This window comes from Merops nubicus, unplaced genomic scaffold, assembly GCF_000691845.1.
Source record: "Merops nubicus isolate BGI_N331 unplaced genomic scaffold, ASM69184v1 scaffold5374, whole genome shotgun sequence".
Classification (NCBI taxonomy): Eukaryota; Metazoa; Chordata; class Aves; order Coraciiformes; family Meropidae; genus Merops; species Merops nubicus.
Genome location: NW_008603672.1, coordinates 130351 through 143350, shown reverse-complemented (window position 1 = coordinate 143350; position 13000 = coordinate 130351). Strand labels below are relative to the sequence as shown.

General features: G+C 34.5%; 1 protein-coding gene across 1 annotated transcript in view; it reads right to left on the bottom strand.

Annotated features, from left to right (window-relative positions):
• Positions 1–13000, bottom strand: part of LOC103771459 (voltage-dependent calcium channel subunit alpha-2/delta-3) — a gene marked incomplete at its 3' end in the record, with an annotated part of 286197 nt that overhangs the window by 143581 nt on the left and 129616 nt on the right. Inside the window, exon 4 of the mRNA XM_008938755.1 lies at positions 8501–8560. Coding sequence (XP_008937003.1) covers positions 8501–8560 — 60 coding nt within the window. The remainder of the gene's footprint in view (positions 1–8500; positions 8561–13000) is intronic.

Genomic DNA, 13000 nt, shown 5'->3' with positions numbered 1-13000 from the left:
AGGGAAAGTCACCAACTTCTGTATTATAAATTGAGGCACACACAGACCACATGCTATTTTGACTGTGTGGAAAGACAACCACGTTAGCAGAAGGTTGCTTCACTGGCATTCTAGTTTGGGCATTTTGAAAGAGGAAATCTTTTGGAAGGCTCAAGTTGAAGTTCTTGCAAGCTTACACTCATTCCAAGCTTGATACAAGAGATTTCAATCTAATTTTAAGACTGAAACATTAAGTACTGTTATTGATTTTCTGCGAAGTGTTCATTTACAATGTCTTCCTCCTCTAGCCCCCCCTTTGTTTTTTTTTTCTTCCTTTTCCCATGCCTGAAAGTGAACAAATCCATTGACTGGCTCCTTCTGGAACATCATTATCTCTTTATCTGAATAATGATAGTTTATTTCTTTACCTCTTCTATTAGAATAAGTTAAAGAATTGCCTTGCAAAAACAATAAAAGAATTCTGTGTTGCAAACATGGAGTTTTAACACTATTTCAGTGAGAACTTCTGTTTTACTTATAACCTTAACCTGTGAATTTATGTGAATATGCAAGAATCTCGGCTTTTATTTTTTTAAACATGTCTCTGATTCTTACAATGTGCTTATGAAGAGCATAAAAAAGCAACCTGGAAATACCTAATGCTTTGAGCATAGGAAAGGAAAAAAACCACATATGTATTATATGTATGTAAGTACTTTCTGTTCTATCTTGTTATTGCTGTTAGACCTGACCTGCGATTCTTTTTAGTCTCAGAAAACACATTTCTCTTTTGCAGAATTGTGCCGGAGAGGAAAAGACTTATACCGCAGTTCAAATCCATCCTCTGAATGAAGCAGAACAGAAATTCAGACTAGGGCCTCTGAGATCCAAAATGACTGTCCCATCCATCAGGCTTTTCTGGGCTAAGGGTCTCACAAACTCATCTGCTACAGTTGTTTCACATCATATAAATAATTCAATATTCACTAGAGAAGCAACATGAACAGGCTTCTCATATCCTAATTGAGAGCCACACCTATTTGATCATGAGTTGTTCCAAAGCAGAGGTTTCTCTTGCTCTGGAAAAACTTTGGGCTATATCAATGTTTAACTGGAGATGTTGAAATTTTGAAAACACTCATGGGATGAGAAAGCTATTTCCTTCTCATTTCTAGTAGCAAGTAAACATAATAAAGGGACAAATAAATATAAAAGGAAAACTCTCCAGAAGACAAAATTATCTGTCATGCATTTCTTTGACAATTCTAGGTTTCAGATTTCTGTAATAATTTACAGCAGATATCAACAGGTAAAAAAGCCCTGTGTCCATATTTGATGGGTAGAACTGAATTTATAGCGTGTTCTTCAGTACAAACTTCACATGCTTCAGATAGCAACAGCTATCACAAGAGAGGCAGGCAGGAATAAATCCAGGACTGCCTGGAAACTATGTCTGGTAGTTGCTTAACAAGTTTAACCTGTTAAGGGTAACAAAAGGGTAAGCCCTATAACTGCAGTCAGAAGACTCTCAGGAAGTCTGCGCTAAAATTTCTCCAAAGTGGAGCAAGTTACCTGCAACAGCAGTTTCAGACCACAGCTGCTGGTTCCTCTGCTGTGGAGTGCCATGTAGACAGAACAGCTACTGAATTCAACAGGCAGAGAATTACTGCTCTTTTTTGATGGCTCCCTTATATAGCACAGTATGGCACCAAAATGCCAAACAATTTTTGCAGCAGACAAATTCTTAATTTGCTGAAAAAAATCACCTCCTCCACCTTCTGCTTCTGAAACAGTGAGTTAAACTCCGCATTTCTATTCTTAGCTATCAAAATCACTACTTCTTAACAGAAGTTATGAACACATATAAAAATAAAATCATTCTAGTAATTTACATTTGATTTGTTTGTAGTAAGAGAACTTAGAAATTCTTAGAAAGATACATGTGCAGAAGAGGAAAATTAATGAAAATTATCCACTGATCATAATGGTCTTAAAATGCCCAAAATCCCCCCAATCCTCAAAAAAAAAATTCTACAAGTGTCCAAAGCAAAAACAACTAATAAAGAAGTTCATCTCCGTCATTAGAGGATGAACTAAAATATTGCTAGTCATTTATTTTTCCTGCCTTCAAAGATCCTTGTTGTCTTTTTTCTGTTCACTTACCACAGAGGCAGCAAACAGATAAAAGCTTGCAAATTAAAATAACCCAAAAGGTACATGGCCTTCATTCTCTGTATGCTGTCTTTCTGATACTTAATCCCTGTCACAAATGCAGAGTGAATGTGATGTAAAAGTCTTCCTCTGAAGGTTAACTTTTTTGTGTATCAATTCTACAGAACTCTTAACCAGAACTCTTAACTTCTGAATTCACTGGTGTCTCGATAGTTCCACAGTCATTTCAGTTTTCCTCTTTGCAACTTCAGCAAATAAATAGGAAAGAGTAGACAAGTGAAAGTGCTCTCCACTGAAATGGTTTATCCTTAAAGCTGAAAATCTGGAAATCAATTTGTTGCAGTCCTGGTATTAGAGCAGTTGAGAAGTGAGAAATCAATGAGAATACTACTAAACTAAGAACTGCAAAGCTAAAGTTTTTTTTCAGAAAAGAAAGAGTAGAAGTCTTTTCTGAAAGAAAAATAAAATAATTAACAAAGGAGAAACTAAAACCAAAGACTCTAACAGGCAATTTTATCCTTTACATGTCTACTGTTGTGCCTTGTAGATTGCTAACTCACTAGATGCTCATGCTTCTATTCCCTTTTTCCTTCCTCTTAGCCCGCAAACTGACGTGTAATTCTTAAGAGCCTGGGGCTTTGACGTTGCTGTTGATTTTTAGTGACATTCTGAATTCTATGCTTACTGTCTCTCCTTGATCACCCTTATCTTTTGGGTCAGTACTGAAAACTTCAAACTTCAGAAAAGCTGATAACAACAAGACTTCTGCAGGTCCTAGCCGCATTTCTACATCATAGCTGTATCCAAAGTATGCCTTCAGCTGGATGAACGTAACTATATGTAAGAACCTCTCACAGTATCACAAATCTTAGAGGAACATAAAGATGAACCCCTTGAGACAAGGTCCTCTGTGAGCTGTCTCAGGAAAGCATTCCAGAGGCAGATTTTGCAACTGAATAAATTAATTTTCCAGTGTTTGTAACCACTGTTGTAAGATTTTGCACAGGGCCATGAAAAGTTAATAGTTCAGATTGGTGCTAGTTAGGATTTCTTCCTCCTGAGTTACTACAGGCTAGAGGTACATTGTTCATATCCCATCCAAATACAGCTGAGAGCACTTTGGTCTGCAAAATATTTGAATGAAAGGCTAAAAAGGAATTTAGGCTGTCAGATCTCAATTTATGTTTCGGACTTGGATTTTGGAAAGACGGATTTCTAACTTAGAAAGTAAACAGCTTGGATAAATAACCCATGAAATACATCAAACTTCAAATTCATCTATGCTACCTTAAATGTACTTTTCAAAAAGTCATTTCATTCATTGGTTACGAGTGCTTGAAATCCAACAGGCTTCTGTTTCCACTGTGGATGTCCAGGACCCTACAACAGCTGACTTCAGTCTACTGGACATCATTCTAACAGACAGCAATATTTTAATACCAATACACGGAGTGTAAATCTAGTTATCATGTGGCTCATTCAAAAGCAGTGAGATAATAAATATGCAAACTGACTTTTCTGAAATACTAACATGAAAGTAATGTATATGTTATAATAGGAGTATAATAAGATAATGTAGAATAGCTACTCTCAATTATCTTTTGTCCTTGTATTTTCCAGTAACAGATATCAATGTAATTACTATCTATTTGATTAAATTTTAATTAAATACCTAAGCATTTAATAATCCATCATTATAAACTTTTGCACAGTATCATTATACTAAACAAAGATTTAGGTCAGAACTTTTTTTAAAGTAATAGCAATTTAAGTCTTAAACAGCAATTTATGCTTTCATCTCTATATTTAAGTCTTATATTTAGCAACCGAATTTTTGAAAAAGTACTAAAAGTCAGGTAGCTCCCACTGAAAGACAGCAAATTATCTAGTAATATTAACAATTGCAGGATTAGACGCAGAAGCTGTAGAGCTTATGAACTAGAATAATTCTGTTCCCCAGAACTCTTGCTATTTGTGCTTTCTCCTAAACATTTTATGTCTCACCTGCTGTAGACTTTCCAAAATCATTAAACATTTATTTTAAAAGTACATCATTCACCCATGTAAAGCACTGGAAAATCCTTAACTATTCATCTGTTGAGTTCACAAGATTTTTTCCTACAGCCAAGACATACAGTCTAAGAGTAAAGATGAGATTTTCAAGGACATGAAATGCAATTAGGAGTTAATTGCCAGCAAAATCTGGCAGAAGGATACCTAGCTTTGGTATCGTTTTGAAAAACTCTTAAGACTCAGCCATATGTTATAGATCTAAAAAAAAAAAATAATGAAAAGCAGCCTTAAAGCATTATACCTTTTTTATCCCACTAAATTAACTTTAAGAGTATTCTTAAAAGAAAATAATCCTTTCCTAAACACTATTTGATTAAATCTTTTCTAGTCTTCTGACATAAAAATGGAATAAGACCAACTATCTTAAAGCATCAACACTTGAACCTCCCCTGTCTTATACAAAAAGTGAAACTAAAAAATCCAAAAAGAAAACATCTAGTAATTCAGGTGATATCAACTATGCATTATCTTTGATTCTATTATAAAGAAATAACCTTGCTTTTTTTATTATCACATCACACACACGCAGAGAAAACTCAGCTGGAATGAAAGTCAAGTGAACTAATGAACTTAATTAACACACAGAAAACAGAAGAACTGCCCTGCAAATGTGTGTTTATAATGAAACCATTCAGCAAATGAACCAGTAGTCAGAGCAAAACTTTGTATGACTTCCTCCTGTCATTGAGGTCAGAAGTATGAAAACTTGGTAAGGACCAAGTATTATAAAATATTATTGATCCTTAATCTTATATACACTTTTTAAAGTTTGTAAGAAGAAAAGTGCAAGCTACTTTTACTGATCTGCTTGAGAATTCCAGCATCAATTCCACTGCTGAGCATCCACCTTTTGAGATTATTGATAGCCAGCAATAAAACAACACTATGATACAGATACAATCACATAAATGGCACACGTTGTAGAGGACTTAGATGCCAGCACGGACGACATGACTGCGGTTGAACTGTGCTTTACCACCTTGCTAGTTACTGCCTGAGAAGAGCAGCAATACATGGGTGTATTTTTACACAACAAAATCTGTTCAGTTCCTAGTGGTTTGAGGAAATGCAGTGGGAGGAGACATCCTTTAAACCTATGTGGTTGTATCAGCTGCATATGCAATAAATTCTTAGGCATATGACAGCTTGAGGGAAGAGCTCTACACTTCAGAGCCTCTTCCAGGGGTTTGAAACCAACTCCACTATGGTATTTCTGTGAATCTTAAAAAGTCAGTTCACATCTTAGGAAACACACTCAAGCACAAAGAAAGTAAATGATCAGGATGCCAAATTTCAGTTAACAAGAATGATTATACATGATTTGAAATTTCTTTTAAGAGATCACCTCCTAACTGAAGATGTCACCCTCTTTTTTAAAATTTCCCCAAAGCCTTTTCTCTAGCAAACTAAGTCAACAAAAGTAAAACATGCTTGTAGAATCACTTCAAAACCTGTCACTTCCTCTACTCTTGCTGTGTCTGTGCTTGGCAGTTGGCCCCTATTTGTTTTTTCATCATACCAAAGCAACAAAATCAGGAGGAATTGCTTCATTTTAAACAAAGGCAAGCACAAAAGAAAATGCCATGTAAAAAGCAAGATGAGCAATTCTTTAAGCCTATGGAAATACCGTGATAAGACAACTTATTGTAGCAATAAAAATGGTAATTTATCTTATATCCATACACACATCATTAGGCATGATTAAAGAGTAATTCCACATGGCAAGAACTTGGAAAGAGTCTTTAATGACACAGATTACCTTGAAACCATATCCACCAGGTACAAAAACCCTGGATTTGGTTAAATGTTCAAATAAAAGCAACATTTAAAAGGTTATTTTCTCATAACTTGTTAAAATTGCAGCTCTTGGTTCATATACCTAACAGCAAAAAGAATTTCCCAAAGCCCAGATACTTCAGGGTAAATCTTTAAAGTCAGCTCTCACCAACTCTTAGTTTGACCATTACTCTATCATGCAATATATAATGCTGATGATTTAAACATCATATCACCCATTTTGATTTATTTCTTTCAATTCATTGCAAATTTTATTTATGTTTATAACTATAAGGTTTTTGTTGGTGGTGCCAATAGATCCAGTCCAGGTATAGACAGCTGAGTGTTTAGACCATTACACAGTGTTAGAGTATATTGATTAGAATTTCTACAACAACTAAGGACAAACCGAATAATGTTACTAAGAAAAATGCCCAGAAGGGATCAGATCTAGCCTGGCCAAATAATATAGTTTCAGCACTGCTGAAGAGAATACCAGCTAAAACATAAACTCTTCTAATTGTTATTTTCTTTAAGTTGGTGTTTTTTCACAGTCAATAAAAATATTAATATAATTTTATTTCTCCCTTATATCATTTTTACTTACTGTCTCAATATTATCTATATTGTCCTCAGGACATAGAAGGTGATGTTGAACCAATAAAAAGCACAAAAGCGCTTTCTTTATGTGCTCTCTGAATTTCCAGAATAGCTGAGGACAAAGAACACAGACTGGTGCTCTGTCACATACGACTAATTCAAAGCATTTAATCCTGTCTACCATACGTCGGCCAAGGCAATACAAATGCCAAAAAATTCCTCTGTGATAGCAGAATTATATACGCTGTACATTATACAAGCCTTCTGTCCCCCTCCACTTCAATGTACACTATCAAATCATTCTGGCCATTATTTTATATTGAGCAGATGGTATTATGAGATTTTTGATAAAGAACAACAATCACCCAGCAAGGGTTGCAAAGGGGTCGCTGAAACCAAGATTAACAATTGATTAACTTTAATGGACCGTGACAGTAATAAACAACAGAGGTCTACACAAAGATTTGATTGTCCTGTTAATGCTGCTGACACAAATGGTTTTTAACTGGCTTCCTGAAAGTGTTAATAATTTCAGAGCCTCAGCAAATGAAGGACTTTGTCAAAGTGAGAACCCTCCTGCAGTGAAGAAGCACTTTCTGCAGACCTCTAAAAAATATTCTATAAAGTTTGTTTTTGATTTATTCAGACAAAAGCTTCTATTTCTCCAAGGTTTGAAGTTCAAAAAAAAAAAAAAAGGCAGCACACCTCTGGAAAGCTGGAATGTAACAGAACTCTAAAAGCATTTGAATACAGAAGCCAACACTCATTGAATATAAAAATAATACAAATTATCACTTTCAGTGTGCTCATTTTATGCTTACTCCAACATGTGCTGACAGACCTCAGAATCACAGACATCTAGCTTCATTTTTTTATGCTTACCCCTGAAAAGTTTACTCTATTTTTTTTCTTTCAGTACAGAAATAAATATTTGCATCATATTTTCATTAAAATAAAATGTTTTGTGACTATTGGAAGTAACCATGGTAAAATCTGAAAACAGAACTTGGCGATCTGTGTATTTCTCAGATATATGCACGAGAATATGTCTATGGAAAAACTCCCTGTTTCCCTTAATGCTTAAAGTCAAAATTTAAATAGACATATGGCAAACATTCACAGAAGGTTTAAAATTAAGTCTAGATAGAGACAAAATAAACAAAACTCCACCTAAGATGGCATTCAAGAAACCAAGCATGTAGGAATTCATTACAGACAAGGAAGAATTTACTCATGTTAGTATCAAATAACAGTTTCTGTTAAACTTTCCATTTTAGGTTAGATTACCTGGTTTCTAAACTGACCATATTTTTTAATTATGTGTCTTATTTAAGCAAAGGTTTTTCTTCGAAACATTTTTAACTGTGAGCTGCCACAGTGCTTCCTCCTTCCGTGTTATTCCTAAAGGCAACGTTTTGAGACAATAATGGCATGGCTCTAAGGGCTTCTAGGTAGGACAAAAAATGGTGTCTGCTCTAGACACAGATCCAAAAACAAACCGTTTGCACAAATCAAGGTCATACAAATCCCATCCCTGTGGGTCCCACCCCATCTGCAAATTCAACTCTCTGTAGAACAATTTCTTGCCAATACACTGCAACGATGAAACATGCTGCTAATTACTGTGTTTAGAAATCTTGACCTAAGCAGACATGCAGGGAATTTAAATGAAATCTCTAAAAGAGTAAAATCCACCTGCTTGGTCTCCCAACACACAAAAACTAAATGTGTAACCTGTCAAAATACAGAGCCAACCTTCATTATTTCCCTTTGCTGTAATCAGCCTCCTTCTATTACTCACATGCTTGGCTTTCTACAGCAGTTCTTCAAGCAAGTTATTGTATAAACTGTTAATAGTACACTCTGATGATAAATATTTAAGAAAATAATTATTCATTACCTGTAAGTCAGCATCAAACTCATGTTTCAGGTAAGCATCTTCTGCAGCTTCAACAAGACGCTGGAAAAAGGAAAAAAAAAGAAAAGTGTTTTTTTTTTTTAAAATAATGGATAACATCTTTAAACCCAAATGCTCCTTACAGTATAACAGAGAGTGTAAATTGTGTAATTCGTCACCACCTGATATCTGCTATGATACCTCCTAGAATAGAAATAAATTAACTAAATTTAAAAATAACAACAAAAGTTGTTTTTTTCTTAAAACCTCAGTATCCACAATCGGTGGTACAAAACTCTCAAAACAGCTTAACAACTAAAAAAAAGTAATTTTTTCCACTTCTGATACCGATTTTTGAAAGAACACATACTAAAGTTGCTTTCACATTGGACTTTATTCTACATGAGGAGTGCTTTTTGCATCTTTCTTATAACAGGAGGTATTTCGTCATAATGCATTTGATGACAAGAAACTGAAATAAAAAGAAATTTCTAAATAATATATGAAATACAAAAGATTAAAAAAACACAGACTAGGTTTGTTTAGTTAGCAGATTTGAAGTGTTGTACACACTAACAGGGTGCATAATCATGAGAAAATTTCTCTGCAATTACAGAAGTAATATTTACTGAATGACAGTAATTCAATAGTATTTTTTCTCTTAATAATAACCAGAACTCCCTGTAGAAGTTATTGTTCCTCACCACTATCATCCAAAGGGCAAAAAAAGGTGTTGTGTTAAGATACAGCTACTTGAAAAATGTAATTCATATAGTGGTTTGCTGCAGACATTCTCCTGTAAAAAGACATTATATGATTTGTAAGGTTTTACTCAGGGTTCTTTATAGTTCGAAATATTTTTTACTGTGTAAATAACTCCTAGTTTTTATTTAATCTACCTGAACATTCATATTTGTCCAACCCCAAATTGATCAAAGAATGATCCGTTACTGAATACTCAATATATTGAGCTACATTATATTACTTTTGTTTCCTTTGATCCACCAGACACTGGCATTAGGGACCAAGTGAGCTACAGGCTCTCACTGCCAATGCACAGAGTGGACAGCCATGCACACTTTTGCTTCCCTTTTCAGAACTGTACGTGCTTTTGTCAAGTCTTTGGATATAAATCAAAATGGAATCGTAATTCAGATCAACTGCTATACAATTTGAACTATAATGGAACCTGAACCAAGAAAAATATTTCTGGTTACCAATTCAGAATAAATGGTTCAAGAAAAACCTGATGGTTTGAAACAGACCGACATTGGTTACAGGTAGCACTTGTGTTCAGGTCTGCCAAGCAGCTGCAGGTCACGGCCCTTCTTTTCTTTTTTATTTAGAACTTAACAATAGAAAAAAACACAAATCAACTTTCCTGAGTGGGAAGCCTCTCAGCAACTGAAACATTCTTAAACACTTCAATGGCCTCAGAAGTTTATCTTCAGCATGTCAGTGACTTGATCAAAGTATTTTACAAATCTAGCTCTCATTTTTCAAGGAGGAAAAGAGTATTTTATGTAAAACAACCACCCTAATTCAATGCAATTCTGCAGGAGTGTGCTCCTTTATATTACAACCATAGTTGCATTATTAATGTGTGCACATCTAACAAAAAAGATCATGCCTCTGATGAGTTTGAGAGGGAAAAAAGTGAAAAAAGGCACAAAAAAAAAACCCTTCATGCAGAAATGAATACAAGGAAAAGAGAAACGTTTTTATTTCTGGGCTGAAGTATTTACTTACTCACTGGAAGAAAAATTATTATAGTATTTCATGAGATACCAGTGCCTAGGTATTAGTACCTAGTGGGCTAGAAAAATAATTCATGACTTCTTATATAGTTTGTATTGATCCCAATGTGTTTCAATTACATTTTTTGCCTCAGTGAAATAAATTTAAACTAAGATTTATCCCCTTATGTAAGAAATAGCTAGAGAAACACAATATAGGTAACAGTACAAACACCTGATAAAGAGGGCAACTCAAAAATGAAAAGTACCGATTGGTGCTTTACTGATTTATTCATTCAGATTTCAGTTGTTACATTTGTTCTTTAAAAAAAAAAAAAAAAAAAGTTACATACACTTCAGCAACACGTTCTACAGGAAACAGAACAACAAAAAAGCAACAACAATCTATTGACACTTTCATTTTTCCTTGAAGACCTAGACACGAATATACATGCACACTACATGCTTCATCCTCACAAATCTAAGGAGAAAGTTAAAATTTTGCTACGCTGATTGTAGACAACACTAGCATCTTTCATGTAATAGTCCTTAACCACAGTTTGCTTTAAACATCTCAGTAACACTATGAAAGGGACAAAATGGAAAACTACAGGAAAGGTAAGATAGTAATAAGCCTAAATCCAAAAATTACATATTAGCAGATGATGTCAGAAAAAAGAAATTGGATACAAATGTCTAGGGTTTGGGTTTCTTTTGGTGGTGTTTGTTGGGGTTTTCTGTTTGGCTGTTCGCATGGTTTTGTACATTTTAAAGTTCCCCCCCAACCCAAAGGGATGAAGCTTTACAGAAGAAATTCCTTAACAGTCTGGATGGAAAAAAAAAAAAAAAAAAAAACACCACCATGTGGCATACTGCAACACTTTTATATTGAGGCAAAGAATCCCTTTTAACATATTTTAATCACTGAACAGTTATCTAGCAATGATTCTCAACATTAGCATGATTAGCATTTTTAACTTAATCATTTATAATGACTCTCTTAATACAAATGTCAATATATTTTCTTTGGGGTAAGCATGTTCTAAAATCATCGCTGCAGCAAGTAAATGCCACACAAACTGTGGTCATCCTGAAGGGAACTGAGTTATCTCTATGCATTTACAAGGAATGAATCACGAACACCGAGTGAGCATTGTTAGACTTACACCATTTAAGGGTCTGTATTTTAGGAGTATTAAATTCTACACGTGGCAAGGTGTTTGCATGTGCATACGCAGACATGTCAAGGGCAGCATCCAATCTTTAGATAAAGAAAAATTTTCACTCAGTTCAATTCATACCGTTCAATTGAGGTTCCCCCAGTTCAGGAACTACTCCTTGTAACTATCCCAATATAAATAAATATAAGAAAGACTGACTTATTCAGCATATCACAAAGCAGCATGGAAAAAAAAGGGCATGAACCAGGAGATGGAACAAAACAAAACAAAACAAAATTAAAAAAAAATTAAAAAATTATCACCAAAACACAACATCAATGTTTGATATTCTTAGCAGCACTAGTATTACACAATCTAGAGAATGCTGAGAGAAGAAAAAGAAATGTTTGCTTCCTCTCAACAGCAGTTAAAAAGATCAATCACTGAGCTGTCTTTGAATAAGGTCATTTTCTTGACAAATGATATTCTAATTTCAGCGAACTGATATTCCCGGATAAATTCTCATCTGAATTAGGTTGTTACAGAGATAGCAAAGGAAAGGTGAGTGAAACACAATGGATGAAGGGAAAAAAGAATCCAACAGAAAGGAAGGAGAAAATGGAACAAATGGGCAGAAAGGTGAAAATAAACGAAGAAGAAAATAACCATTTCAAGGAAAAACGCTGTACAAACATCCAGACCATAGGACATCTATTTTAGCTTCTGAGATCTTTTCTCTTTCTATGTGCCTTGCTTGTAAGGGTTTTTAGTTTCCAATGATTCTTTCATTAGAATCCCATTTAATGTTAAATAAATTCATAAGCCTAACAGAGTTGGATACAGTTTCTGAACTCCTGATCTGCAGTCACTAACCTTTATCCATAAATGCTGACTTATGTCCCTTCTGTCTTTTCAGCTACCAGATCTTGAAGCAGCACATTTATATTTCATTTTTCTATTTTTCTACAATAAATGAACTGTTACAAATAAAGCCAGAAATACAACTAGAAATTGCTCTTCTCCAAAACAGCTACGAATTTCAAAATAGGCTAGAAGACTGTTCTACCTTCATTAGAACTAGTATTGACTAGGTACTGATATTATCTCAGACCATAACAATAATAGTTTGTATTCCATTATGTCAGTGATAAAATTTAATTTCAAAACAGTAAAAATATGCTATATGGTGATGTATTTAAGCAGAAAATGAAATATCCACCGTCTCAACTGTAGATGATTCTTCTTCACTCAGTCCCAGGCTCATGCCACACTGCTACAAAAATAACCAAGAAGCACAGCTTCAGTTGCCAGTTAAAAAAATATGAGCTTGTCAGCAGCCCTTCTACTAACCTAACATATCATTCCCATATTGACTAGACTATGTCTTAACATTTCTTTCAGTACCTTGTGTGAATCTTGCCAGTTTGAGCTGATAACTCCGTATTGTCCTGCACAATGCAGAATTATAATTTTAGGTCTATGAGAGTTTCATCCAGAGTGTGATTTACAAGGGTCACCAATTCTTACCCTGCTCTGAGCAGTGGGATATCATAGTCATTTAAAAAAAAAAAAAAAAAAAAAAAAAAAAAAAAAAAGAAGAGACTATC